Genomic DNA, 27,932 nt, shown 5'->3' on the forward strand with positions numbered 1-27,932 from the left:
CCACGCCAGTCAGAGAGCCCGAGTGCAGGATGTGGCTGAAGCCATCAAAATGACCCAGGGGTGGGGGAGAGGCTGGGGAACCCCACTCCCGCCAACCGGAGGAGGACCACTGAGCTGAGTGCCTTGTGGGTGTTCCTTGGGGCCTCGCCCTGTGCCCCGGCTGCAGGCTGGGTGCGGGATGAGGTCAGCCCTGGTCCCTGCACAGCTGGGCCCCAGCCCCTCGGCAGCCGCGCTGCCAGCACAGACAGCCCCAGCCCTCACCAGCTGGTCGCCCTCATCGTCGTGGTACAGCAGTGGCTGCTTGAGCGGCCGCCGGGTGTAGGTGTGCGTGGTCGTGCCCTGGAAGTAAGTGGCAGCGAACTTGGCGAATTTATAATCGGAGAGGTCTTCCTCATCCTCATCAGGCAGGGGCAGGGCCGCATCCAGGTCTTCCTCCACCATCTCCCTCCGCCCGCACTCCAGGTCCTGGGGAGACAAAAGGGATTCCCTGCCATAGGGGCAAATGGGGCTGGGCTGCAGTCCCCCAGCCTGTCCCTGTAGGGCCAGCTCTTCCTCCAGAAGTGTAGGGTGCTGTTCATCCTGTTCACTCCCCAGACAGCCCAGTGCAAGGTAGATCCTCAACACATGAATGAAGGTTTGTGAATGGCCCTGGAGGGGAACAGTGATTGGCCCAAGGTCATATGGCAGGCTGGTTGCTGGACAGGGCCTGGGGCTGCAGCCCCGTCCCAGGTCATCACAGCTGCCTTCTGCTCAGAGGGGACCACGAGGACTTTAACACAGAGGGGTGCGAGAGGAGGGACGGCACCACACTGGGGCCTGTTCCAGCCCCTTCCCCAGCTTGGTACCTCGAAGCCACTAGGTGCCTGGCCCTCCTGGCCTGGCAGGCTGCCCGAAGTCCCCAGGAAGCCAAACATCTTGTCCACCATGTCCGAGTGATTGATGGGCTCGTGGCGGGCCCTCTCCATCTGCTCCAGGAGCTCCTTCTTCCGCCGAGACTCCTCCTTCTCCTTCAACTCCCGCTCTGCGTCCTCACGGGCCAGCTGGGCCAGGCGCTCCTGCGAGGTGGGGGTGATGCAGCGTCAGGGAGCAAGCCCCCCGTGGGGAGCCCACGGGAGCCCCTGCAGCAGCCAGGCCAGAGTCCCAACCTCCTCGGGGCCCTCCTGACCGCTGGGAAGGACGGAGCCTCGGGCCTTTCCACCCTGGGACACACCTGCTCATCCCTCACAGCTCAGTGCAGACAGATGCCCCGTGCTGAGCCAGAGACAGCTCACAACAAGCTCAGACAGTAATGTCACCTGCCTGTCTCGAGGCTCAGCTGGGACCACCTCCTCCAGGAAGCCTGCTCAGGTCTCCCCACCCGAAGGGGACCACACCAACCCCAAAATCCAAGAGCCACTGGGTATAGGCTCTAGACCACCGCTGTCCAATAGAAATATAATGCAAGCCACATATGCAGTGGCTATGTTCAAAATAGTTTTTCAAAAGATAGGTTAGATCAACTTTAATAATGTATTTCATTTAACCCAATATTTCCAAAGTATTATCTTGACATGTAATTAATATTAAAAAATAGTACTGAGATATTTTATATTCCTTTTTTTTTTTTTTAACTGAGTCTTCAAAATCTAGTGTGTAATTGGGAATTCCCTGGAAATCCAGTGGTTAGGACTTGGTGCTTTCAGTGCCGTGGGCCCGGGTTCGATCCCTGGTCGGGGAACTAAGATCCCACAAGCCTCACTGCGTGGCCAAAAAGAAAAAGAAATCAAGTCTGTATTTTGCACTGACAATGCTTTGCTCTTTCAAGTGCTCTGTAGCTACACATGGCTGGGGGCTCCCACCCCGGCTCAGGCTGTTTATCCTGTTACAACACAGCTGAGGGCCTGGACCCGCTCGCTCTGGAGCCACAGCCCTCTGGCCTGGCTTGGCACAGAACAGGCACCCAGCACACGAAGGAAGGAAGGAAGGAAGGTCGCGTGGACAGAGGCTGGACAGCCGGTGTTGGCTGAGGGCTGCTGAACCAGTGAATGGATGTCTAAGGAGTCAGCACATCCCCAGCTCACCTGATGCTTGCGTTCAGCCTCCTCCTTGGCCTTCTTGGCGCTCATCTCCTTCCGGAGCTTCTGCTCCTCCGCCAGCCGCATTTTCTCAGCCTCCAGGCGCCGCAGGTACTGGGGGAGGGGGCGGCAGGGTGCGCGCCAAACCATGTGTGACCCTCACGGTGCTTCCCGCCAGCTTGACCCCACCCCACCCCGGCTGAGTTCTGGGACTGGGAATGACTTTGCCAAATAATTTGGTAGAGGGAAACTGAGGCACATGAGAACCCCTCCAGGTGCCACAGCGGGTTGGGGGCACCGCTGATCCCAAAGCCAAAGCAGGTTCACCTTGGCCTCAAAAAGAGTCACAACAGGGACTGGGCCCCTGCCCTGCCCCTGGCTGGAAAGAGGGAAATGAGGGATCCAGTCTTGTGCAGGCCTCCAAAGAGGTAGAGCCCTACATCCCCACCCCCCGACAGGCTCAGGCCACACGCGGGGGCGATATGTCTGCCTGAGGTGGAAGAGCACCCCTCGGAGGACACAGCTGTCACAGGGCTCAGAGCTGTGGCTGCTGTGGACCTGGGACCCTTACCTCAGCCCTGAGGCGCCGGTGCAGCCTGCGGGCGATCATGCCCCGGGCGTAGGCCTGCACGGTGATCACGGCCCAGAGGCGATGACGGAAAGCCTTGCGCACCAGGTAGGCGCGGCAGCGGGCCTGGAACCCGATGATGCGCCGGCGGGCCAGGCAGTACTGCTGGTGCAGCTTCCGGGAGCGGTGCAGGGCTTGCAGCCGCAAGAAGCCCAACCGCATCTGCAAGGATGGCCACCTGCTGAGAACCACGGCCCTGATTCCAGACCAACCCTGCCCAGTGAAGGTCACTGCCCCGGGCTCCACTCTCCAACCTGCATGCCCCGAAGGCACAGCTGTCTCCTCTCAGACCAAAGTTTCCCAGGGAGTGGCCTTGGCTTCCCCTGTGATGCGGTCCCCCCAAGAGACTCCCATCCTCAGACCAGGAGTGGGCCTCCTTCCTGTCCACCTCCCCAGCCCCAAGGCCAGTTCCTTCACAGGGGTCCATGTGACACACCTGTTCCTGGCCCCCTCTGAGGTGTTTAATAACCCAGGTGTTCATCACCCACCAAAACATTCCAGAAGAAAAGCACAAACATTGCTGACCAGATGGGGAGAGCTGCAAAAACCAGACTCGGACTTTGGGCTAGAGGAATGGTAGGGGCTGGCAGGGTGGTAAGAGGTCAGCCAGGCCCTGCAAACAGGTAAGTCCTGCTGCTATGGCAACAGGGCCAGGTTCAAAGGCTTCGTGAGGCAACAAGCAGCTCCCTCGAGGAGGCTCACCAGCCCATAGTTCTTCCTGCAGTTGTGGCCCCGCCAGTGCCTCTGGATCAGCGTGGCAGCACTCTTCAGCTTCAGGAAGTTGGACCTAAAACAGCAGTGTGATGCAGTAGGACCTCTGCCAGGGTCCTGGGGGGGGGGGGGTGGAATTAGGAGAGCAGGGCTGAGTCCCAGCTCTGTGTCTCCTTGGCTCCATGACCTTGGGCAAAGGCATGTAACTTCTCTGCACCTCAGCTTCCTCATCTGTAAAATGGGCAGAATAATACCTGCCCTGCCTGCCTCATAGCCTTGTCACATAAACCCAGTAAGGTGGACATTCAGAAGGTTACTCATGAGTAAATGTATGAGTAGTCAGTAAATAAAGATTAAACACTTTGAAAACTGTAAACATCACTTATTACTGAGTACCTAACTCCCTCATCTTATAGGTGAGGAAAATGAGACTTGATGAGGTTGGGGCTGGGGTCCTCGTCTTCTGACTGACTGAGCACCATGCTTTTCCCTGTGTACACTAGGCAGCTTCTACAGGCCGACAGTCACCTTCAACCTGATGGAGGACAAGAGACCACACATCAAACAGCAGGTGTCTCCTGAACGTGGAAATAAATAAGGGAGGAGTGAAGGATGGCTACGTCAGTGTGGGTGAGCCAGCAAGCCAATTCCTGGATACACGCACAAACGAGGGCACAGCCGTGGGACGAGGGACAAGTTGATGGACAGACAGGTGGATGGATGGACAAAGGATGGCTGGACAGATGGACATACAGACGAATGGAGGGGCAGGTGGATGGATGTACAGATGGATGGATGGACAAAGGATGGCTAGACAGATGGACAGACAGATGGACAAGTGGGTGGACGGATAGAGGAAGGGAGTGACCAGATGAACTGCAAAAGATGCAGGCTGTGGGATTTTTGCGGAGCCTGAATCACACTCCAGAGTCAGCCCTGCCCATCTGAGAACTGACACAGCTGTACACACGCCCCTTACATGGAATATGGGACACACTTTGTCACTCACAAAATCTCAAATTTCCTCTTTGGGAAATTTCATCGGGCATCTGAGACCAACAGAGGTTCCACTTGTGTGCTTTATGTACCCACATGTGCAAGCCTGTGTGTAGGTGGGGGTACTGTGTTACTGGGCACGGGGGCACAGATGGGTCCACGTGTCTGAGCGTTCAACCCTGTTCGCATGACCCTGTGTGCACGTGTGTGCATGTTTCTGTGTGTGCACATGGGTGTTTATTCCGTGTTCACGTGGGAGGAGCGGAGGTGAGCCAGGCACACGCACACGCACACACATGCGGGCTGAGGCGGGGAAGAGCTGGTCCAGGTACGAACCTGTCTTTGAAGCCCCGGATGACCTTCTGGAGGAGGATGACTCTGTCAGTGATGGCCTTGTCCCGTTCCACCTCCAGCAGCATGTCATGGTGGTCCTGGAGGGCAGAGCTCCTGAGCGGCACCCCTACCAACCTCTCCAGTCCCAGAGGTGAGGCCGCCCCAGGTGGGCCCCCTCTTCCTTCACTCAGAGCCCAGGCCTAGGGCTCATTTGGGCCCCATAGGCTCCTAACCCTGCTCTGGCCCCATGGGGCAGCCTCTCACTGCCACAAGTACAGACAGGTACTGTCGTGGTGGATGCCAGAGGTCTGGGAGGGACAAAGGGAGCAGGGGGCGCCTAATTTGACTGCATGGAGTCGGAGGCCCAACACGCACACACACTGGCTTCATCCTATGGCCATCTCTACCCAAGTCCCAGCTCTTCTAGGTGTCTCTGTCACATCAGCCCCTGGCCTGAGCCAGGCAACCATCGTTTCTCTCCAGGATCTTAGAAACAGCCTCCTAACCAGTCTCCTCTCCTCTGTTGCTCCCCCTCTGGCCTTCCTTCAAGGACAGATCTCACAGAGATACCCCACTGTCTCCCGGGGTCTCCTCCCCTGGCACCCGGGTCCTCTACCATCAGGCCCTGCCCACTTCTCCAGCCCCCTCTCCTTCTCACCCCTGAGCCCCTAACCCTCACTCCAGTTGGACAAAACTCATGGTTCATTCAATACATGAATCAAATATCTCCATGTGCCAGCCATGTGCTAAGTGCTAGGGTGAGGCTGCAATGAACCAGGCAGACCTGGGCCCTGCCCTGGGGAATCTCGGTCTGGTGCGGGAGGAACATGCATCTGATAATCACAGGACACATCACCTGGGGACAGGGCCCAGCACAGAGGGGCTGCTCAGCCAAGGCTTTCTGAACGAGTGAGGGAATGAATGAGAAGCAGATGTTTGGGGTCTAGAAACCACTACTGGTTTCCGAAGAGCCCAGAAAAGTGAGGATGGGGACAATGACGTCTCTGGGACTAGATGCCGTCATGCCGCATGCCTTCCCTCCCTTACCCATGTGGGCTGGGCATCAGAACCGCAGTCTGGAAGCCCTGCTCTCCACTCCAGGGTAGCGCCTGACCATGCGCACCTCACCTCTACGTGCTAAGCCTCTGAAACGGGCATAATAATTCTACCTCACGGGCTGCTGTGATGACTAAATGAGTGATGATGGACAAAAAGCCCCTACTGGGGCCTGGCCCACGGAACGTGTTCTCCAGGTGGCAGTTGTGAGACACACAGGCAGGGAACAGTCAACACATTTTTCCGATGAGGAGATGAAGGCTCAGAGATATGAAGGCACCAGCCCAGGCCCCTCAGCCAGGGAGGAATTAAACTAGATCCCAGGACTCCCTCCAGCGCAGGGCTGGCTCCCCCGTTCCCTCTCCCTGGGCTGCCTGGGCCCACCCTATGCAGAGGAAGGAGCCCTGCCCCATCACCCAGGACAGCCAGAAATCTAGAACAGCAGAAATGGAAATGGAGAAGCTAGCGCTCACGCTGTCCCCGCTCTAGCTGTCCCATCTCCGCCAGCTCCAGCAAGCTCCCCCGGCCCAGCTTCCTGCTCCCAGCCCTGCCCCCTCCCTGACCGCCCAGCCCCCAAAGTCCTGCCCAAGCTGTGGTGGGAGCCAGAGGGCCCCAGGTGTCTGCTCGGGGAGCGCGGGAACAGGCCCGGGGACACCAGAGAGCAAGGTGAGTAGCACACGGCTGACCACAGCCTAGCGTGAGCCCCGCCTGGCAGGAAAAAAGGGAATGGACCAAAGGTACACGCAAGAGCCCCTACCACAAGCACATCCCATTTTATAGATGGGAAAATGAGGCTCAGAAACGGCCAGTGACCTGCCCAAATTCCCAAGACAGACAACCACAGGGTCAGGACTGAATCCAGGCCTCCCTGATGAGCCCACCTCTGGCCTTCGGTGTCCTCACCCGGGGTCACTGCTCCAACCCCACCTCCAGGTCATAGATGCTCTCAAATACCAACTGCCCCTCCACTACCCGCTCCAACCAGCCACAGCTGCAGGGCAGGAGGGTCACAAAGGCCCAGCACTGACCCCATTCGGTGCTGCAACTCCTCTATAGCACACCCCTAGGACCTGTTCCCACCGTGATGGGGAGCCCACAGCCCCATCAAGGCAGCCGGATTCAGAGGCCGTGCTCACTTTCAGAAAAATCTTGGTTTTGCCAATCTGCCAGTCATCGTGGGTGCCCAGCACAGCCTCAGCCATGCGCTGACATGTCCCCTGAAGGTCATCCTGTGGGGTACATAAGAGAATGGGTGGCCCCACCAGAGGAAAGGCCACCTGGTGTCCCTCCCAAGGCTGGGAGGCAGGGCTCTCGCTCCAGCTCTGGCCCTAACTCTGTGTGGTCGCAGCTGGGCCCTGCCGTCTCTGACACTCACTTTTCTCCTTAGCTCGGCCCGATGATTATAAAACCCTCGCCTCCAGCTAAGAGCCAGGGCCCACTCACCACACGTGTTAAGTCCACACCAGCCAAGCATGGCGATGGAAGCTCTCAGATGCACTCCACTGCCTGACCCCAATTTTCCCAGCCATACCTGAGGTGGCCGAGGTGATGTCACGCCCAGCACACTGTTCCAATGAGAATAGTGGGGCCTTCGCCCAGCCCAGGGCTGGGACCCGCCCGCCCGCCCGCCGATGCCCCCAGCTCCGTACCTGCTTGTAGGCCGGCTTCACGCCGGGCAGCAGGACTCGGTACCGCTCCACGAACTCCACGAAGCTGTAGCGGATGGGATAGCCGGCTCGGCGGATTCGGATGGTCTCCATCATCCCCGAGTACCGCAGCTGGCGCACACACAGGTGCCGGTCGAATAACTGCCAAGCAAGGAGACAAGGGCGTCAGGGTTGGAGGCCTCCCCCAAGGGCCAGGCCACAGATGCTGAGGTCAGCCCAAAGAAGGTTCCAGAGGCATCTGAGAGCAAGAGAGATGGTGCCCAACTACAGGGCCCTGGTCTCGGTCCCCTGGACCTCCTGCCTTAGAGGGGAGCCCGCTGGAGCCCTCTGTGACTCTCACGCCCCTGAAGACCCCGTCCTGATCCCCAGGGGGACTGGCCAGCCCACTCTGGGGAACGTTTCCAGGCAGGGGACAGGGGACAGAGTTAGCATGCGGAAGGCTGGCTGCCGCCACCTGTTTCCTCTCCCTACAGGCACTTTCCCTGGCCCAGTACTGGCCTCCCGCCTTCCGTCCCTCCCCAGACCCTCAGGCCCCAGCTTCCCCTGGGCCTCCCTTCCTATCTCTGGGAAGAGGCTTGTGGTAAACAACACCTCCCAGAGCTGGGGAAGGGGAGGGCTCCCAGGGAGGGGCGGCCCAGGCTCCTGGATCTGCACCCTCAAGCCCCTCAACCTCCCTGAGCCTCTGCTTCCACATCTCGAACGTGGGGCCATAAACGTCCCTCCCTCCTGGGCTGTTGGGAAGGATTAAATGAGGCTCTGGAGAGACAATCCATTCTGCTCCGGACACACAGAAAGGGCTCAACAGATGTTATTCAGAAAAGCCAAAACCGAAAATGTTCCCAACCAGTCAAAGGAATCCAGGAAGGGTTCCAGGAGGAGGTGGCCATTGGCTGGACCAAAGGAGAGAAGGCTTTCAAAGTCAGGGCCACAGCAAGAAACACAGCTGCCATTTACTGAGTGCCTTCCTAGGCGCCAGGCAGTTTGCATGCATTATTGCATGGAATACCCCCAGGAGGTGGGTATGATCAGTCCCATTTCCATCTGTGAGGAAACTGAGGCACGAGAGAATGAAGTGACTTGTCTACAGTCACCCAGTGAGAAGGTGGTGGAGTTGGGATTTGAATCCGGCTCGAGCCCACGACTACAGAGTCCAGGCTCTTTGCAGGGCACCTGCTGCCTCCAGTAAATAGGAACTTTGCTCTTTAAGCCCCTCAGGGGCCCTGCCATTCCCCACAGAGCACAACGTCTCACATGGCCCAGCCCCTCCCACCCCCCAGGCTGGTCCTATCTGCCTCCCCCTCGCCCCCTCCCAGGCCAGGGCTGCTCACCATGGGCTTCTTGAACTCGTTGGGCTTGATGCAGCGCACGAAGAAGGGCTGGCAGGCACCCAGCGTGCGCATCAGCAGCTCCAGGGACCGCTTGAACTGGCTGCTGAGTGTGGGCGAGCGCTTCCTGGTCTCGGCGCCCTGGGGGGATGGACCACAGCGATGGGAGGGGCTGACCCGTACCCCTCCAGCCCTCCGGAAGGGAAGCAGGAGAGGAGAGGTCAGCTGGTCAAGGGCCTGAGGGAGAGCCGCCCAAGGAAGCAGGCTGGCCAGGCACATGGGTTTTCCTGTGACCCGCCTGGTCTGCGCTGGATCCCAGACGCACCCCCTTCTGGAAAGCCTCCCTGATCCCAGGCCCAGGAGCGAGGCACACGCCCTGGTGTGCTGGATGACTCTGGGCAAGACGCAGCCCCTCTCTGAGTCTCCATCCTCCCTTCCCAGTATAAATGAGTGGCCAGACTTGGTCGCCTCAGGACGACGGGGTCATCTCTAGAGATGGGTTAGACAGACCTAAATTCAAACCCTGGCTCACCACCTCCGAGTCCCGTGATTTTAGGCAGGTCACTAAGTAACACTGAGCCTCAGTCTCCTAAATGGGAATAGTGCCACCTATCTAGCTGACCAGGCTGTGAGAGTCCGTCTCAGTAAACAGCAACCCGTGAGGGCGGCGGTGCTACCTACACCCTCTGCCCTCCCTGTGGGATTAGCAGGTCAGCAGCAGGGGGGCGGGGCAGACCCAGATAAGCTTCCTAAGAAGGCACACAGCTGGCCTCTGGCCGCCGTCCAGCACCAAGGCCCAGGGGCCCCGTGCTCCACCAGCCCTATCTGGGTGAGCCGGCCAGCGACCCCCTGCACCTCCCTGCCCTGTTGGGGTCCCCCTCTCAGAAGACTATGAAATGAGTTGGGGTCCTGGGGGAGGACCTGAGCAACAAGCAAACAGGAAGCAGAACCTCTCAGACCAAGAAATTGGACATAGAAACAACATTCGATTCCAAAGCATTTTGATGTTATTGTCTTCCTGGCAATTTCTTCGGGGTGAGGATTTTTTATTAGTGAATTTGATTATTATTGTAAGATTTTATATTTTAAATGAGTCATCATTTTATCCGATATCCTGTAGCACCAAAAACCAAGGATGCAGATGTCAATGCGTGAGATATGTGGGGGAAGGGCGAGGCATTTAACCCATTCTAAAGTTAGTCCACACGCCCCCGGAATGAAATGAAACTTGCCAAGAAACAGCAAATGCTTGCTATTCTGAAATTTGCCACGTTTTCTGTTTTAGTATTATCTGGAACATATTCTAGGATTTTGCCAAGAGAAGCTGAGGAGTGTCTGCACTGGGGTAGGGTGAATGTCAGGTCTTCAGCCCCCAAGTCTGCCCCAGAACCTGATCCAGCAGTGGCACTGGGTGACCCCCAGTTAGGGGGGGAAGCTGTCCAGGGTGGGCTGTACACAGCCTGCATTAGAGGCCTTGCCAGGAGCACGTGTGTGCACACATAGACACACAGACACATAACACACAAATGTACACACATATACACAGACACACACGCCACCCACAAATACACATGGCACACACACACCAGACACACACACAAAACACACACATACCACATACACAGAAATACACACACAGCACGCACACATGCACAATACACACAAACAACATACACACACATAGGACACACCCTCCTTCGGTTTCGATCAGCACTATGGAACTACTTTCTGTCTTCCCTGCTGAGATGTGAGCCCCGTGAGAACAGGCGGGTCTGCCTAGTTTACTGCTGTGCCCCAGGGCCCAGCACAGCAACAATCAACAACGCTTTGCTGAACCGAAGTGGTGCTGAACTCCGAGAAATCGTCCCACTGCTCAAGCCACAGATCTGGGAACCATTCCCAACTCCTCCTCTCTCATATCCAATATGTCAGCAAATCTTATTGGCTCTACCTCCAAAATGGACCCAGAATCTGACCCCTTCTTACCACTTCCTCCACTGTCAGCCTGGTCCAAGCTGCCTGCATGGCTCTCTCGTTATTGCAATAACCTCCAAACCGGTCTCCCTGTTTCTGTTGCCCACTCTCCACACCGCCCTCCACTCCACTATCGACACGGTGATACTGAGTGAGGCTGTTAAAACACAAATCCAGTCATGTCTCCCCTCCCCCAACCAGCTCAAAATCCTCAGTGTCTCCCCAGTTCACTCAGCATGAATGCCAAGGTCCTTTGTAAGAACCCACATGCCCCACAGGACCTGGTCCCAGTTACCTCCAGCCTCTCCACCACTTTATTCCCTCCCTTCCAGCCACCCCTGCCTCCATGCTCTTCCCAGGGCAGGTTGGGGCTTAAAAAGCACCTTAGGGTTTTGCACTTGCTGTTCCCTCTCCCTGCGATGCTTTTCCTCCAGAAAGCACGTGGCTGGCTTCTTCACTTCCTCACCAGCCTCTCAGTAAGGCCTCTCCTGATCCCCTATTCAAAACTGCAAAGCCCCACCACCAGCACCCTTCCCGCCTTCATTTTTCCCCATCTCATAAGTCACCATCTAACATTACGTAATACACTTATTTATTTGCTTATTAACTATTTCCTCCTTCTGCTAGAGCACAAGCTCCACGAGGACAGAGGTTTCTTTCTGTTTTGTTCACTGTGTCCCCAGCACATATGACGATGTCTGACATATAAAAGGCATTCAGTACGTATTTGTGATGGAAGGAAGGAACGAGTGAATGGGGCCTATGATCCCAGGATCTGCTCTCACTTCCCTGGCCACCTGGTTTCTGATTTGGTTTTGTTTCAGTGAGGGGAAAGGTCATCTTTTCCGACATTTGTTGTTTTCTGAGATAATCTGCAGATAACTAGGGACGGAGTAAAGGCACAAGTGAGAAGTCCAATGGTCAGCATTAAATGATGCCTCGGAGGGGATGTGAGGCACAGGTGCCTAAGCATGATGTGATCGGGGCTGGGAAGTCACTGTCAGCAGGAGCCACCTGCATAAGGAGTGAACCAGCGTCCTGTGGACTCAGGGCGCCTGGGTCATGTGCCTGGGGTTGGGGGTGGGGTGGTGTTCACGCCCTGGAAGAGCCGCCCCGCCCTGCTGCTCCCTCCAGCGGCAACGATTGGGGTGGGGCTGCCCGGGGCGCCCTGAGGAGGCAGACACAAGAGTCAAAAGGGTGGAAATTCAGGGGCTGGGGACCTGCGCAGGACACAGGTCAGATCACCGGAAGGACGTGGGCCCTCACCCTAAGGAGAGCGCTGCGGCTGGTACGCTGTCATCCAATAAACTGACTCAGCATCCACACTTCACCAAGCCCATTTCCTTGTTCCTTTAACAGAGCTATCACGTTTCCAACAAAGTATTTTTTCTTTCCTTGAGGCAAAGCTTGCAGATAGTACAGTACAGTGAAAAGGAGCAGGGACAAGAAAGCCTCACTGTAGCCCTCACTTGTATGTGACCTTGGCCAAGTCCCTGCACCTCCCTGAGACAGACCTGGAAACAATCCCTGTGTGTCACCAGCTGTGTGACTTCTAGCAAAGACCTTGGCCTCTCTGGGCCTCAGTTACTTTATCTGTAAGGTAGGGGCAATAGTAATTGCTCACGGGGATGCCTAAGTGGGCCAGAAGAGTAGATGTAATTGGTATCAAATCTGTCACTGCCATGTTCTCATTCTGTGCTCCAAAAACTCCCTCGGGAGCGGGCCACTTCTGGACACCCCACAGTCTCACACTTGGACCTCTCCACGGTTCCTCAGCAAGTGGGTTCTATTCCCAGAGTTCAGGGAAGGGGGCTTAGAACAGGAAACTTCATGGAGAGGTCCTCACACACCTCCACGGGCTTGGGAAAGAGAAGTAGGAGGAAAAGATGGGTTCAGTGTCTTCCGGGACTGCCCAAGACCAGGACGAGTGGGTAGGCCTGGTAGGGGCTGGGCTGGCATCCACAGAAGGACAGGAGAGACTGGGGGAGAGTCCAGAGCCACACCTGTGTCACCAACACTGCGACCGGCAGTTTGTGGGCTTCACGTTGGGGACTGCCGGTGCTGGAGCTCCAGGCGCCTGGGCCCCTCTCTGGTGGTAGCCCTACGTTCATCCCATCAACCGGCTGGGCCACAGTGTTGGCCTGGGGCCGACCGCGGGCAGAGGACAGAGGCCTCCTTCCAGACGACCTCCCTGCTCTTGATGTGCTGGGGGCCCTGCACTACCAGTGGTTTTGTGTGTGCCAGAACTCTGCAAGGCACCAGGCAGCAGGGGGATGCCAGACATGCAGGAAGGAAGGGGGACCCAGCGTTAAGAGCGAATGTGAGAGGATGTCAGCATTAGAGAGGAAACTGAGGGCTGAGAAGAGAAAAGGGAGGCGAAGGGATGCCAGAGCTATGCTGCTGCTAAGGGTACCCAGCATCTTCGGGGCCCAAAGAGCCTTGGGAGCCACGCATGACCTGCAGCTGGTGGTCAGGACACACCAGGGATGGTGCTCCCGGGCCTAAGGAGGTCAGGGGGCAGGGAGTGGCTTCTAGTCCCAGCTCCCCCAGATGCGGTGACTGGGAGTGAACCACACTCCAACTCTGAGCTTCAGTCCCCCATCTGCAAAATTCAGAAAATACTACCACCTGTCTCTCCTGATCTACAAGGTTAATCAGAGGATCTGACTGAGTCATGGACGTAGAAACCCTTAGTAGGGCCTGATGGAAGGAGCAGGCCTTGATGCCTCCAAGAGACTCCATGGAGGCAGAGAACTTGGGAGAGAAGGGTTCGAGTCCCAGCCCTGCCCCGATACACTGGGCAGGTCTCACCTCTTTTTCTAGGGCTCAGTTTCCTCCTTTAAGAAACTGAGATGCCTGAAGTCCACACAACTCAGAAAACAAAAATCAAAGCACTCCACAAACCACTCCACAAAAACGCACACTCCAAAACAATAAAGAAAAAAGGGCCCTTTCCCCAAGCCTCAGTGCCTCAGGGGCTGAGGACACAGCCCAGCCCCAAGGGCTGCTGAGGCCTCTCCCGCCATCCTCCGGCCCCAGGCTGGGGTCTTTTACCTTCGCAGAAGCCGCTGACTGGCGGAGAGTGCCCGATGAATAACCACAGAGAAACTACAACAGGAACCACAGTGCACGGCGAGATGGGGTGGGGGGCAAGGAGAACGTGGCGGGTCAGAAAACAGGGAGCAAAATCCACCAGGGAAAGAGGACAACCCTCAGGGCAGTGGTCTGGGCTTCTGGGAGGCTGGGGGCAACACAGGCAGCAGGACAGGCACTGAGGGGGCAGCGGCTCTGCCCTCCCCTTGAGCCCCTCCATGCACTCTCCAGGAAGCCATGGGACAGGAGGAAAATATGAGATAAAAAGGCATACAATCCTGCAAGAAACAAGTCCACCCATTGAGAAGGTGGTGGAGTTGGGATTTGAATTTGGCTTGAGCCCACTACTACGGAGTCCAGGCTAAAACGCTAGGGACAAAGGAAATGTCGAGGGTAGGAAAATTCTCCACCCCCCCCAATTTGAGGTCCAGGGCTGGTGCAAATATGCCGTTTGTGCCCATTTCTCTGAACACCCACACCCGTCCGCGTCCTCAAGGCTGGATGTCCCCTCTTTGTCCGTGCTCCCTGTTAGCTGCTGGAGTCAGGGCAGGGGAGGGGCCCCCCCCATGGAAAACCGAGTCCTGATCAAGCTCTGCTCCGCAGCATCCCACGTGATCCTTCTCTGGGCCTTGCACCCCACCCACTCTACCTCATTAGTACAAGAGGACCCGATAGGAGGATACTGGAGGCCCTCCAGCCCCTCCGCAACCACAGCAAAGCACCACCCCTGCTCTATGGCCAGAGGAGCTCAGCTGAAGCCACTAGACAAGGGGGCATCTAGATACCGGCCTGGCTTCTGGGGGCCCTTCCTGCCCAATGAAAACCACACCCCGACATTACCATGGCGACGTCAGCCTGGAAGATCTGCTTGATGAACTTGTTCCTGGAGGAGTGGACCAGCTGGATGATGTCTCCATGCAGGGTGTCCCGGTTCTTCTCCAGGAAGCCTGGGCGGCGGCAAAGAGCAGTCACACCTCGTCAGCTCCGGCAGCCTCCCCCTGACGAGACTCACCCCTTCCCCGAAGCCACAACGCCTGGTCCAGGAAGACCCTCAAAAGCCACCTAGTTCAACCACATCCACTTTACAGCTGGGGACTCTGGGGCCTGTAGAGGACAGTAGCTTGCCCAAGGTCCCAGAGAAAGCGAGGGGCAGAGCCAGCGCTGGAACTCGTCTCCCCAGCCTCACAGCTCACCTCTTCCCAGCCTGGCCAAAGCGGAGGGCAGGAAGTCTCAGGCCCCGGGAGGGAGCGGGGCACCTTGCCAGCTCAACCACCGCAACACCTGAAATGCCAGCTTCAGTCTTTTGGATGAAGGTGAGATAGGCTGGGACCTAAGACCCTCTACCGGAGTGCTTGTACCTGGACAAACGTCTCCTCCAGCAACAAAATACAAAGAAACTTAGGGACTAAAAATAACCACACGCATGTGCGGTGCCAGCAATTGTGAACAGTAAGATACAAAAAGGCCACAAACCGACTGCCATTCCTGAGCTGCTGGGAGCAAAAGCAGGGAACTGCCCGTGACCCCAGCACACAGCACCACCAAGAGGGTGAGCTGACCACGTAAGACGCCCGACCCACCAATCCGCCACCGCCCTCACCTCATTTAAGGAACAAGCCCGCCCCTGCTCAGGGTGTGAGCAAAGGCACCTGTTTCTTGTTCTCACTCCCTCGTGCTAAAGCAGCGCGAGCCCCCTGTAAAGCCTGCCTGAATTTCTCGTCTGGCTTCTTACCAATTTCTATTGATTAAAAAGTCCAAGGACCCAAGTTCAGTGACAAAGGTGTCAAAAGCCCTTGTTAAGTGTGTGCCCTGGGAGAGAATACAAGTTCATCTGGTACCAGCTAATAGTAAAGGAATGCATTTAAAATACCTTGTTTGGATAGTGGCTTCCCAGCTGGAAGGCTCACAACTCCCCCGTATATGCAGGACAGGTGGAGACTATCTTCCCCACTCTCACAAGGGAAGAAATTGATGTTCAGAGAAGCTAAGTAAATTGTCTAACTGCACACAGCAAGCCACGGGCAGAGTTAAGACCTGAGCGCAGGAGCCCTGGCACCAGCCCAGGGAGGCTCCCCTGCACCACAGAGACTCCAAAGCAGGCTACCATTACCAGGGCCTGAGGACTTAGGAACTAGTTAATGGGGGGCCTTGCTAGCGCGGGGATGAAGATGAGGAGCCCAAGGGCTGGGGATGCCCGAGGAGGAGGAACCCTGCAGAGAAGCAGCACCCTTTCCCCCAGGACTCAGGCTGCCCTGGCTGGCAGATGGCACAGAGACCCAGTGCGGAGCTGCCCACCTGGCATCTGGGGAGGGGTGAGCTGCAGGTGGCACTCAGTACTGGAAGGGGGGCTCTGAAGTTGGGATGGAATTGTAGGGTCCTAATTAAAACTCTATGACAGACTCACTACGGGACCCTAGGGAGGTCCCCTTCTGGGCCTCAGCTTCCTCATCTGTTGAATGAGCACGATGCACCCATAAGCTCTAGCTTCTTTTTGGGTCACCTAGCACCACACATGTCATAAATAAAGTTTACTGAATTGAAACAGTGCTCTGTAAACAGAAAATGCTGACACAATTGTTTAAAGTAGCTCAAAAGTGATTAGTGACCTTAGGCAAGTCACTTCCCTCTCGGGGCCTCAGTTTCCAAATCCATAAAAGTAGATGAGCCGTATGTTCCCTCCAGATCTAATAATATTCTGTAATTTTATAACTGAGTAGAGTTTGCTCAATTTTCATTTTCGTCTCCTCAGCCACATCATGAAGCCTAGTACATAATAGATGCTCAGTGAACGCTGGTTGGACTGCACTGAAAAAAAAACCCTCTCACTGCAAACAACAGATCTATTTGTTTGTCCAAACACTCCTTCAAACTTAACATTGGCTTTCTTCTTTCTAACAGGTGGGGCGGATCTCACACCCACTATTTTAATGAGGGCTGAGCAGCCTTCTGATTGCATAATTGCCGCACGGCTTGCTCTCTGCCTCCTGGACCAACTCAACAAGGAAATATGAAAGCAGTGGCTCTTTGCTTGTTCGTTTGGAATTTCACTGGCTTTGGCTGTGGCTGGGACCCTTTGGGACTGAAGGCGGGAGGGCAGATACATCCCACAGCTGATGCCCATTCAAGGCCAGCCCTTTGCACCAGGGTGTGAGGCCTGCAGTTGGCAAGGGCAGTCTGCCCGCTTTTGACAGACCCTGTAGGAATTCCAAGTGGGGAAAACTTGACCGTTTTCTGACCTTCTTCCTCGCTTCTAGCTTTAAAATGAGCCCAATTGTATCTCCCGGGAGAAAAGAAGATACATCTCCTTCAGAGACCAAACTTGGTCTAGCTGCTCAAAGAGTTTTGGTGAGTAACTGGGCTAGTTCTAGGCCTGGCTTTGCAGCCAATAGGCTGTGTGATCTAAAAAAAAACGTTAACTGCCCCTTCTGAGACTCAGTTTCCCCATATGTGCAAAAGAGCATTGAGCCCACCCGAAGAATTGAAAGCAGGGACTCAAAAAGATAGGTATACACCCATGTTCATGGCAGCACCATCACAACAGCCAAAAGGTGGAAACAACCCAAATGTCCACCGAGAGATGAATGGATAAATAAAATGTGGTGTACACACACACACACACACACACACACACACACACACACACACACACACTGGAATATTATTCAGTCATAAAAAGGAAGAAAATTCTGACACATGCTGCAACATGGATGACCCTTGAGGGCATTATGCTAAGTGAAATAAGCCAGACACGAAAGGTCAGATATTGTATGTTTCCACTTATATGATGTACTTAATAGTCAGATACATAGAGACAGAAAGTAGAGTAGAGGTTATCAGGCACTAGGGGGTGGGGGGAGGATGGAGAGTTATTGTTTCGCAGATACAGAGCTTCTATTGGGGGTGAAGACTAGGCCCTGGAGAGTGCTGATGGTTGTACAATATTGCGAATATACTTAAGGCCACTGAACTGGAGACTTAAAAATTGTTAAAATGGTAAATTTTATATGACATATATTTTACCACAATTTTTTTTAAATCCCTAAAAAAGAAGCACTGAGCCCAATGCTTCTTAACATCCCTTCCCTCTTTGTATTCCAGGGCCCTGGTCTCTGTCCTGGGCTGGACAAGGGGAAGGAAGGGAGGGGACACAAGCAAAGAGAGACAGCCAGCCCCAGAGGGCCCACCTGTACCTTGACTCTCATAGTAAACAACGCCTGCAAAGTGGTTGATCCCAAACTGGGTCTCGTGGTTGTTCTTGGGGGGAATGTAGTTCGAGTTGAGCTTGTGCTGGGAGTTCAGTTTATGTAACATGGTGGTGTCTGTGCCCTGTGGGAACCAAGCAGCAGCTGTCAAGCCCACCCACTCCTCCCCATCGTCCCACTCTCTACCAGGCCCTACTGCCTTTCCTGCCCCCTGTCTTTTCACCCCCTCTTCTGTTTTTCCCAACAGCTTCCCTCCCTTTATTTATTCCCCACACAGGAGCTCTCTGGGCCTCCATTTCCCCATCTGTTAAGTGGGTGAATTGGAATTACACAACCTTGAAAGTACATTCCAGCTTAGAAAATCTATTTCCCGTGATTAAAATCATGAGAGCAGCCCCTCCCCCACTCCAAGACATATTCTGTGTCTGGAGCACCTATTCTGCACCAGCTGCATGCTTAGATCTTCATAGTTTGGTCCAGGACCCACTGGACCGTAGGTAATTCCCAAATGTCAGATGAGCTCATTTGAACCGGCCCCAAAGCTGCTCTGAGAGGCGCGTATCATTAGTCCCATTCCACAGATGAGGAAAGCGGAGGCTCAGAGTGTGGAGGGGACGTGTCTGCCCCGCTCCGCTGCAGGTCCACCTTGGGGAACTTGCTCTCCTCATCGATGAGGGAAATGATGTTCATGGGCTTGTTAGCGATCATGTCCAGGGCGTCCTGGTTGTCTGTGAACTCGATGTGCAGCCAGTCGATGCTCTCCAGGTCATACTCCTCCTGTTCCAGCTTGAACACGTGCCGCACGAAGAACTGCTGCAGGTGCTCATTGGCGAAGTTGATGCACAGCTGCTCGAAGCTGCAGGGAGGGGTGCAGGGCACAGGTGGCAGCGGGAGGCAGGGGGATGTTCAGGCCCTGCCTTGCCGCTCAGGGCCCGGCCCCAGCTTGGTGTGCAGTGTGCCCCTGGGACTTCCAATCTCTGAGGTGAACCAGCATTGCAAGTCAACCCCCTCCATTACCGAAGAGGACACGGAGGCCCAGAGAGGGCACAACAGGTGCCCAAGGTCACTCAGTGAGTCGGAAGGAGAGTTAAGGCTGGAGCCCTCTTCCCTGCATGACCAGGCCCTGAGAGAGGGCTGGTGGATGGGCACCACACCCCTGGCAGAGCACCTGGGAGAGGAAGAACCAAGGCACTGGGGAGGGGCCTCAAAGAGAGATCCAAAGCGTCAGCAGACGTGGGAAGCGGGCTCGTGAGATTGGGCAAGAAGGGCCTTGACAGTGACATCTCTGAGCCACCAACTCAGTGCTCTCCCAGGTGACAGACACTTCATGTGTTCAGTGTGAGTGTTTTGGTGGTGTGGAGGGCTTTGAGACATCTGAACATTACAGGAATTGAAGTGACTTGCCTGGGGTCACACAGCTAAAAAGTGGGGCAGGGCTGGCTGCCTCCAGCTCCAGTGTCCACCTGGGCCTGCTCCATCGATCTGCCCCTCACACAGCCCCCAAGTGGGACAGCAGCTATGGCCAACACCCCATCTCAAGCTTGGCTCAGGCCCAGCCTCACCTGCTTTGCGGCACCTTGGAGCTTGGACACCGGACTGATGGGCAGTGGGGACTAGAGTGTCTGTGATGGTGTAAGAGCCTTCGCTCCACCACCCCAGCTGGCCTCAGCTGGCCCAGGGACTGGAGGGGACAGGGAAGAAGGGGAAAGGGCCCCAGAGGGTGTCTGGAGTCAAATTTTCCAACAGCCTGGCAGAGTGTGCTCGGAGCTAAAGGTAGTTTAAAGGGAGAGATTTGACACTGAAGTCCACGTTGCAGAAGAAAATTCCCACAGGACACAGCCCGCGTGGTACCTGTTCACGGCAAAGTTCTCGAACCCAAAGATGTCCAGGAGGCCAATGGACCGTCGAGAGTTATTCACTTCCTGGGAGGGAGGCTTGTAAATTGCCGCGTTGATCTTGTCCACAATCCACACAAAGAGCCGCCCGTAGATCCCCTGCGGGGAGAGGCAGCCACGTAAGCCACGGGGTGCAGCCACAGCCTCGCAGGAGGACCGGCCAGGCTCCTGGGCCTCGATGGCCTCGCTCCAGCCCCTTCCTGCAGCACGAAACCCCCAAGCTTCACCCTCTCCTGCCAGAACAATTCCTGCCTGTCCTTCAAAGCTCTGTGGAGATGTCAGCTCCACCAAGAAACTTCTCCTGACCTCACGCAGTTTCGGCTCCCATCTCTCCCAACCGTCTCTGTCTCCCCTTCAGCTCTGATTATCACGAGGGTCCCAGAGCCCAGCACAGGGCCTGGCACAGCGGAGGGGCTCAACGGATGACAAAATGGCAGGACTGGGGGCCTCTCCACCCGACCCAGCCCCTCTTCGGCGGTCTTCGTTGGAGAGATCAGAGAGGGTATGCCCTGGGCTGGGAATAGCACAGCAGACCGAGTGACCAAAGGTTATGATTCAGCATGAAGCAGACCAGGTGTGGAGGGCCTCAGGGCACCAAAGCTGTTGGGGCCGCTGAAGAGCACAACTCCCACCCCTTGTGGGACAGACGAATGAGGCTCCGGGGAAGGCAGGCTCTTGCCCAAGCCCCAGAGAGAGTCAGTGGCTGGAGCCGGACCCAAGGGCAGACCGGGGTCAGGGCCCAGACGTCCTTCCAGCTCTGTGGACTCCTCGGCTCCTGTCCATGAACAACCCCACCTCCCGTGGGGCGGGGAGAGCCAGCAGCCACTCCACCTTGACGAAGGCGTCTCTCACGTCCAGTGCTTGCTCCCTGCTGAGCGGGGTGGACACCGTCTCCCCGCGGGTGATGAGGGTGCGGCTGGTCAGGCAGTTCATCAGGTTTGGGGGGTTCACCTAGTGGGGCAACATCCAGGCACCCACTCAGCCGCCCGCCAGCCTGCCCCTCCCTCCGTCACACCTAGAACCCCTCCCGCTTTCCACCAGGCCTGACTCAGACTCTGCCCTACACGGCCATATCCTCCCCAGTCATCAAACCCATCCAAGGGCCGCTGAGAAGGAACTGCTCTCTCCTCAACAGCCCCCTCCCATCTCCCCAGCATGTCCCCTGTCCCTCCGGCACCGGCTTTGACTCTGGCTTTATTTATACCAGTTTTCCAACTCGAGCCAGAGCCTAGTAAATCTTTACTACAAGATTGACTGACCTTCTCAGGGCCCCCCATGCTCCACGCCCTCCCCAGGGGCAGCCGCGCTAGGTCCCCACTCCTCCTCTAGGACCCGTGCCCAACACAGATCCTGCACACAACCGGTTCTCGACGTCGAACTTCTAGAACTCTCCAGGCAGAGGGCCCCAGCTCCCTGAGCCTGAAGTCAAAACTGCTCCTCTGGGAGAGGGAGAAGCAGGCGAGGGGACAAAAAACTCTCACTGACCTCGAGCAGAGACGCGGCTGTGGCCAGGGATGGGGAGAAGAGGACCTCACAGGCATCCAGGTTTTCAAACGTACGGTCTGTCAGCAGCACCAGGGCGCAGCGTCAGGCAAGAGAGGGTGGGCGTGGGGGGAAAGGGACAGTCTAGCAGGACAAGGCGGCTCTTGTCTCGAGTCTCAGGGAGACGGCCCTGCCCACAGAGGGCATCAGCACCATGACTAAATGCTTTTCTGGGTTAATATCAGTTTGACAAACGTTGTCACCGTGAGCCACGGGCACCAGGAGGGTAGGGAGCATGTATGCCCAGCATCTGGCTCCATGCCTGACACCCAAGTAGCAGACACTGGCAGTCACGGCCCCCTCTCCCATGACCCTGAGACAGGCTTGGAGAACTTGTCTAGCTCTGTGCCTGATACCGTCTGCCTTTCGCCAAATGTGCCCTGCTCTCTCAGGCCTCAGGACCTTTGCACAGGCTCTTCCTTCTGCCTTGTGCATGCTTTCTCCATGTCTCTTAGTCTTTCAAGACTCACTAGACTGTGGGCTCTTTAGAGCTGGGATCATTCATTCATACAGAGCAAACATTCCCAGAGCTCTTACTCTGTCCTGGGACCATGCTGGACACCAGGGCAAGAGCAGAGTGGACTTGGTGCCTGTCTCAGAGGACCTCCTCCCAGCCTGGCACATCGCTGGAGTGTCAGATGAGTGAACGTCTTCCCTTTTCTAGCCTGCCTTCCTTTCTGAAGACGGCTGTTCAGTCACTCACCCTCATACTTCAGGTTGCCCAGGTGCAGGATGGCGGCCAGGAGCTTTGAGATCTCCCAGTTCTCTGTGTCTGTGAACATGAGCACCTTCATGGCCGAGCGGATGTTGGCATACTCCTGGCTGTCCTCGCGGCCCTCACAGGTTATGCAGTTACCCTGGTGGGAGTGGGTGGGAGAGTGGGGTGCAGAAGGGTGTCGGGGAGGCCACAGGTACCCACAGTGCCTGGGCTGAAGGGCCCTCTGCCTGGCCAGGCCAGCCTGGGTTTCTGAGCACTGACTTCACCTATGATTCCTCCAGGAAGTCTAGAAAGCTCCTGGATGGCCTTCTCAGAAATACATTGCCCACATCTGGGGAGCATGGATGCCCCTTCTTCCCATGAGTGAGAGAAGCCGGGTCACTGATGCCAGGCCTGCCCCCGTCACCCCGCCTGGCAAGTCACAGCACCAAGGCCTTACCTTACCCCTCTCCCCCCATGGACATCCACCCTCAGGAACCTGAACCCCTCACAAGGTGCAGCCTGGGGTAGAAGGTGGGAGGTGGTAACTACAGACAGGCAAGGCATCACCTGGGGTCTGCCCCATTGTGTGTGCCTATGAGATCCGTGTGTGTGTGTGTGTGTGTGTGTGTGTGTGTGTGTGTATCCAAGTGTGCCAGCCAGCTAAGGGAAGTGTCCAGAAAGGCCTGCCACACCTACAATGCACAGACACACACATACACACACACACCCCTTGGTTGACCCACATCCCTCAGCTGCCATAGCCCACACTTGTGTCCACGTGGCTGGCCCACCTCGGGTCCAGACAACCCGGCATGGGCTTCCCCCAGGGCTAGGGAAGCTGGTGCCCCCAAGTCCAGCCTGCTGTGTGCATGGCCCACCACTGGCGCTGAGTGGCAGCAATGGTTTCAGGCCCACTTTTCCTTTATGTCCAGACAACAAGAGGCTGGTAACAGGGCCCTGCAACCAGTAAGCCCCCGGGGCTGAAGCCACAGCAGGCTGTACCCTACAATCCTGGGGGCCCTGGCAGAGGTCCCAGTCTCCACGTCCTCAAAGAATAACGTATCACCTCACACGTGCGCAGACAGGGCCGGGTGTGCGTACACGTGGGCATGTGTGTGTCTATGCGTCCCTGGGCCTGGGATGTCTACACATTTAGGAATGTGTGTGTCTGTGGTGATAATTCATCTAGATGTGTGTACAAGCAGATGTGTGCCCACGTGGGGAACAGGCCTTATGGTGGGCCGGGGCCAGTCAGAGGATGGAAGAAAGCCCACAGAGAAGTTCCTACCCACCAGGCCTGGAGCTGGGGAGGGGCTGGGACGGTGTCCCCCTCCCCGGGTGCCCCACCTGGGCCTCACCATGGCCAAGTAGTTATAGTCTGTGGCCTGGCCCAGGTCCAGCTTCCTCTTCTGTTCCTCACTCATGCCCTCCAGCATGCAGTAGAACACGTGGTAATTCCTTTCATCAGGGGCCTAAAAATGGGAGCACAAGGTGTTGGGGGATGGGAGGGCGGGAGGAGGCCATCTGGAACCAGACAGACAAGCAGACTGTAAACAGTTTACTATGTTAACAAGTGCCTTTCATGAAAAAGTCCCCGTGGGTGGGTTTCCTGCTGGGATTTCAGGCACTGAGGCAAGAGAACAGCAACACAGGGACAACCAAGGCCATGCAGACGGTGTGCACCCCACACCCCCCTGAGGCTGGGGCTCCTGTGCGGGTGCAGCTCTGCCCAGGGGCTCAGGCCCACCTGGCGACAGACACGTGACTTCTCCAGCAGGTACTGCTCGATCCTGGCGCCCTCGATGGCACCCCGCTTGTTGAAGTGGATGTCAATGTACTTCCCAAAGCGGCTTGAGTTGTCGTTGCGAATGGTCTTGGCATTCCCAAATGCTGCAGGGTGGGCAGACGTTCATGGGTCACGGTCAATGTCAATCGACCGCCAGCCGCCCAGCCCCGCCCTGAGAGCCCGGCCCTACCTTCCAGGATGGGGGTGGCTTCCAGCACCTGCTGCTCGATCCATGAGTGCTGCCCACTGATGGCCGCCAGGAACTGCAGGATCAGCTTTGTGCTCTCCGTCTTCCCTGCCCCAGACTCCCCACTGCAGAGGAGCCCCAGGCAGAGGCAAGACCTGTTACTGCCCTAAACTGTGGCCCCCCCTCCAACCAGCTCCCTATCTGTAAAATGGGCTGACACTAAGGACCTTCCAGGTCTGGGGAAGGCGAAAGGAGCTCAGTGCCCCGCCACAGCTAAAGGTTACTTTCTTTCCCCTTATTCAGACACACACACTCCTCCATCCATACTGCCACACAGCATGGCACGACCTCGATGCTTGATCGATGCTTTGTTGTTTTACCCTCTGCCCAAGAGAGAACAGGAGCCTGAGGTTGCACCTGACCATAATTTAACAGGAGCCAGCAGTAAACAAGGTTGGTCTCAAAAGTTAACATGAGCTTTGGTAGCATTAATAGAGGTATAAGGCCTGGGAAAGGGGAGGTGATTCTCTATATTATGAGGCATTAGCGGGAGCACAGAGCAGGAGTTCTAGGGGCCAAGCCTGGAGCTCCATGCTGGTCCCGGGCCGCCCACCTGATGATACAGCACTGGTCACGGCTGTTGCGCTTCATGTTGAAGTAGCAATTGTCAGCAATGGCAAAGATATGTGGGGGCATCTCCCCAATCTTCTTGTTGGTGTACTGGCGGATGTGTTCTGGCGAGTAGATAGAGAGCAGCTGGTAGGGGTTCACAGCCACCAGGATGGAGCCCGTGTAGGTCTGTGGGCAACAAGGAACAGGGAGCTCACGCCTTCCCATGTGGGAGGCTCTGACTCTAGAAAGCTCTCAGGCTCTGCCCTGCTCCGTCCCTCTGGAAGGGACAGCACTGGCTTTGGAGTCCCATGGATCTGGGGTCAGAATCCTACCTCCCTATGAGCTGAGGGGGGGGGCCTTCAGATTAGCATTGGGTCGGGCTCATAGACATTTGATGAAAGGAGGGTGCTCAGAGACATTTGATGAAAGGAGGGAGGAAGTGGGGAGGGAGGGAAGGCGGGTCTCAAAGGCTCAATTTCCTTATCTTTATCTGTAAAATGGGCATAATATAACTTTATGAAAGAAGATGGTGGACTTTAAAATTGATAGCACACTGTAGGTAATTCTCAAATGCTGGCTCCCACCTTTGCCTCCAAACCCTGCATCCCAAACTTTCAGTGTAAAATTCACAAATTGGACCTTCCCAGAGTGGAGGAGTTGGGTTGGTGAGGGGGGAGTGGAATGAAGCCATAAAGAGCTAAAGGGGCTGGGTGGGCCCCAGTCTCTGCAGCACTGCCCCTGTGCTCTAGGGGACAGATGCCTCCAGCCATCCTGGGCAGTGGGGACACAGGCCAGACACACCTCAGAGAGCCTTCTGGGGGCTTTCCCTCCTCGGGCTCCTCTGTTAGGGCACGTATGTGCAAAATTTCCTGCTGTGGGCCCCGCTACACAGGGGACAGAAGACCTGGCCCTCCTGCCACCAGGACACAGGGAGGCCCTCAGGGGTTACTTCTCCTTCCCTCCCCACCTCTCCCCACTCCAACTCAGAAAGGTCAGGCCCAGCTTATAAATGGTGACGGATCTATTGACATCTGGGCCCGGAGGGGTTGAAGAAAGATGTGACTATGCAGCGGAGGCGACAGCCCTGCCCATCCCCTCCCACCCAGGGCCCAGTGCATCATACCAGAGCCCCAGTCACGCCCTAGCAGCCTCAGCCCAAGGTGGCCGTGCAGGGAAGGCGCTGCTGCCAGCACCGCATGCCAGGGCAAGTGCCCACCCCGGGGGCAGGTGTGGCCATGCAAAGCTGCCCTGGGCTGAGCGCCCCGGACCCAGGCTTCTCTCCTGCCAGACATTGTCCTTTTGGGCCCCAGTGGACTCTCCTCTCCCCCTGGCTCTTGCTACCAGCTAGACTCTGGTGACCAGGTAGGAGAGACAGCCACAAGGACCATCCCTTTGGCAGATCTCTTCGCTTCTCTAAGCTTCAGTTTGCTCATCTGTAAAAGGGAGATGGTTAACACCCACCTCCCAGGGCTGTCATAGAGACCAAAGGGCACAACCTTTGACAGGTGTCTGGTATAGAGTCAGCTGTCCACAAATGCTCCCTTCCTTTCTTCTGCATACTTCCCTAACAAAGCGATGCTCAAGGACCTGGCCCATGATCCTCATGTGGCCTCGGGCCAGCTAGGCTCCGTGCTGTCATTCAAGAACCCTTCCCTGAGGCGTGGGGAGGCTGACAGCCACACGCTGGGTGGCAGGGAGGGAGAGCCTGGGGCCCTGGCAGCTCGCACCAAGCACACGGATTCCTTGAGATTGGTGGTGGGGGGGGACGGGGGAGTGGAGGGCTCGTCAGTGGGGATCAAGCACAGAGGCATAAAAGGACAGGACACTTGGGAGGATTGCTGGGAAAAGGTCACCCTGGCAGCTGGGGAGAACGCATAGCAGCTACAGACACAGGAGGCAGAGACACTATTTCAGACCCAATGAACCGATCGACGGGGGGAGTCAGAGCCAGACCGAGGTGGCCCTGAGGACAGACCAAGCACAGGGCAAAGGGAACGCTGAGATGCCACAAGCAGCCTTCCAGGGGCTGGGCCTGGACCCTCTTCTCCCCCTCACAGCTCCCATGGCCCTGTCTACTCTGCCCACAGCCCAGAGGGCCCTCCTGAGCACTAGACCCCTCAGCCCCCTCCCCCATTTGATGTCCACCAGCCTGTCCAGACGGGAGCTCACTCTCCCCTCAACCCTGCTCCTCCTCTGCCTCCCGGCTCGGCCAACAGCACCACCACCATCCTTCACGGCCGACCTTCACAGCCGACCTTCACCGCCGACTTCACCTTCACCGCCGTCTGTCACCGCCGACCTTCACCACGGACCTTCACCAGGGCGGACCTTCACCAGGGCGGGACGCCGGGAGGCCTCCCTCTCCTTCATAACAATGCACTTCACTCCGTGGGCACAGCCACCTCCCCGGCCAGGCGCCTCCCCTCTGGGCTCCCAGCTTTCACACTTGCCCCTACAATCTGTCCTCCACTGGGAACCAGAGTCAGCTCTGAAAATCTGACTGTGTCATCCTCCTCCTGAAAACCCTCAGGAGATTCCCCACGGCCTCAGGACAAAGTCAGTATCCTTCCCCTGCCCACAAGACCTCTGAGCCCTGGCCCTCGTTAGCTGCATCCCACAGCCAGAGGCTCCCTCCATATTAAACCTTCTGTTAAAAGCACCAAGCTCCATCCCCTGCCCCCTCACCCAGCTAATGCCTGCTCATCCTTCAGGTCCAAACGGAGATGAGCGCTCCCCCCGCAGGAAGCCAGGCACCCTCCCGTGTGACCCATCACAGCCTCCATGGTCCCCGACTCCTCCATAATTCTGGTTCAAGGCCTCTGCCCCCCAGCCTCACTCCTCTCTCTACCTGGGGCCCAATACTGTGCATGGTGCGTAAGACACGCTCAGCAAATGTTTGGCAAGTGAACGAATGAGTCACTAAATTAATGGATGGAGAAGAAATTCACTGCTGTCCACAGGAAACAGCAAGAAAAGGAGCTGAGGGAACAGGCCTGTCAGCACCACTGCGGCGGGCCTGCCTACACTGACAGGAAGGATGGCCCGGGCTGGGGCTAGTGGAAAAAGCACACAAGTGTGAGGAGAAATGCTATCATTTGTGTAGAAAAAATTTTTAATTATATATATATATATATATAATTTAATATCATATATATATAGTCTTTCTCTTAG

The 27,932-nt window shown here is 56.4% G+C and overlaps 1 protein-coding gene across 1 annotated transcript in view; it reads right to left on the reverse strand.

The window, feature by feature from the left end:
* The window catches only part of MYO7A (myosin VIIA), a 102,653-nt gene that overhangs the window by 49,892 nt on the left and 24,829 nt on the right, over positions 1-27,932 (reverse strand). Inside the window, exons 5-24 of the mRNA XM_065881628.1 lie at positions 24,763-24,947; positions 24,153-24,274; positions 23,924-24,066; positions 23,535-23,648; positions 22,180-22,333; positions 21,420-21,496; positions 20,766-20,885; positions 19,891-20,033; positions 18,685-18,895; positions 18,028-18,163; positions 14,678-14,784; positions 8,774-8,911; positions 7,428-7,586; positions 6,915-7,007; positions 4,726-4,820; positions 3,385-3,469; positions 2,626-2,844; positions 2,061-2,168; positions 846-1,055; positions 262-465 (exon numbers count right to left, since the gene is read on the reverse strand). Coding sequence (XP_065737700.1) covers positions 262-465; positions 846-1,055; positions 2,061-2,168; positions 2,626-2,844; positions 3,385-3,469; positions 4,726-4,820; positions 6,915-7,007; positions 7,428-7,586; positions 8,774-8,911; positions 14,678-14,784; positions 18,028-18,163; positions 18,685-18,895; positions 19,891-20,033; positions 20,766-20,885; positions 21,420-21,496; positions 22,180-22,333; positions 23,535-23,648; positions 23,924-24,066; positions 24,153-24,274; positions 24,763-24,947 — 2,823 coding nt within the window. The remainder of the gene's footprint in view (positions 1-261; positions 466-845; positions 1,056-2,060; positions 2,169-2,625; positions 2,845-3,384; positions 3,470-4,725; positions 4,821-6,914; positions 7,008-7,427; positions 7,587-8,773; positions 8,912-14,677; positions 14,785-18,027; positions 18,164-18,684; positions 18,896-19,890; positions 20,034-20,765; positions 20,886-21,419; positions 21,497-22,179; positions 22,334-23,534; positions 23,649-23,923; positions 24,067-24,152; positions 24,275-24,762; positions 24,948-27,932) is intronic.

Source organism: Phocoena phocoena, chromosome 8 (genome assembly GCF_963924675.1).
Source record: "Phocoena phocoena chromosome 8, mPhoPho1.1, whole genome shotgun sequence".
Classification (NCBI taxonomy): Eukaryota; Metazoa; Chordata; class Mammalia; order Artiodactyla; family Phocoenidae; genus Phocoena; species Phocoena phocoena.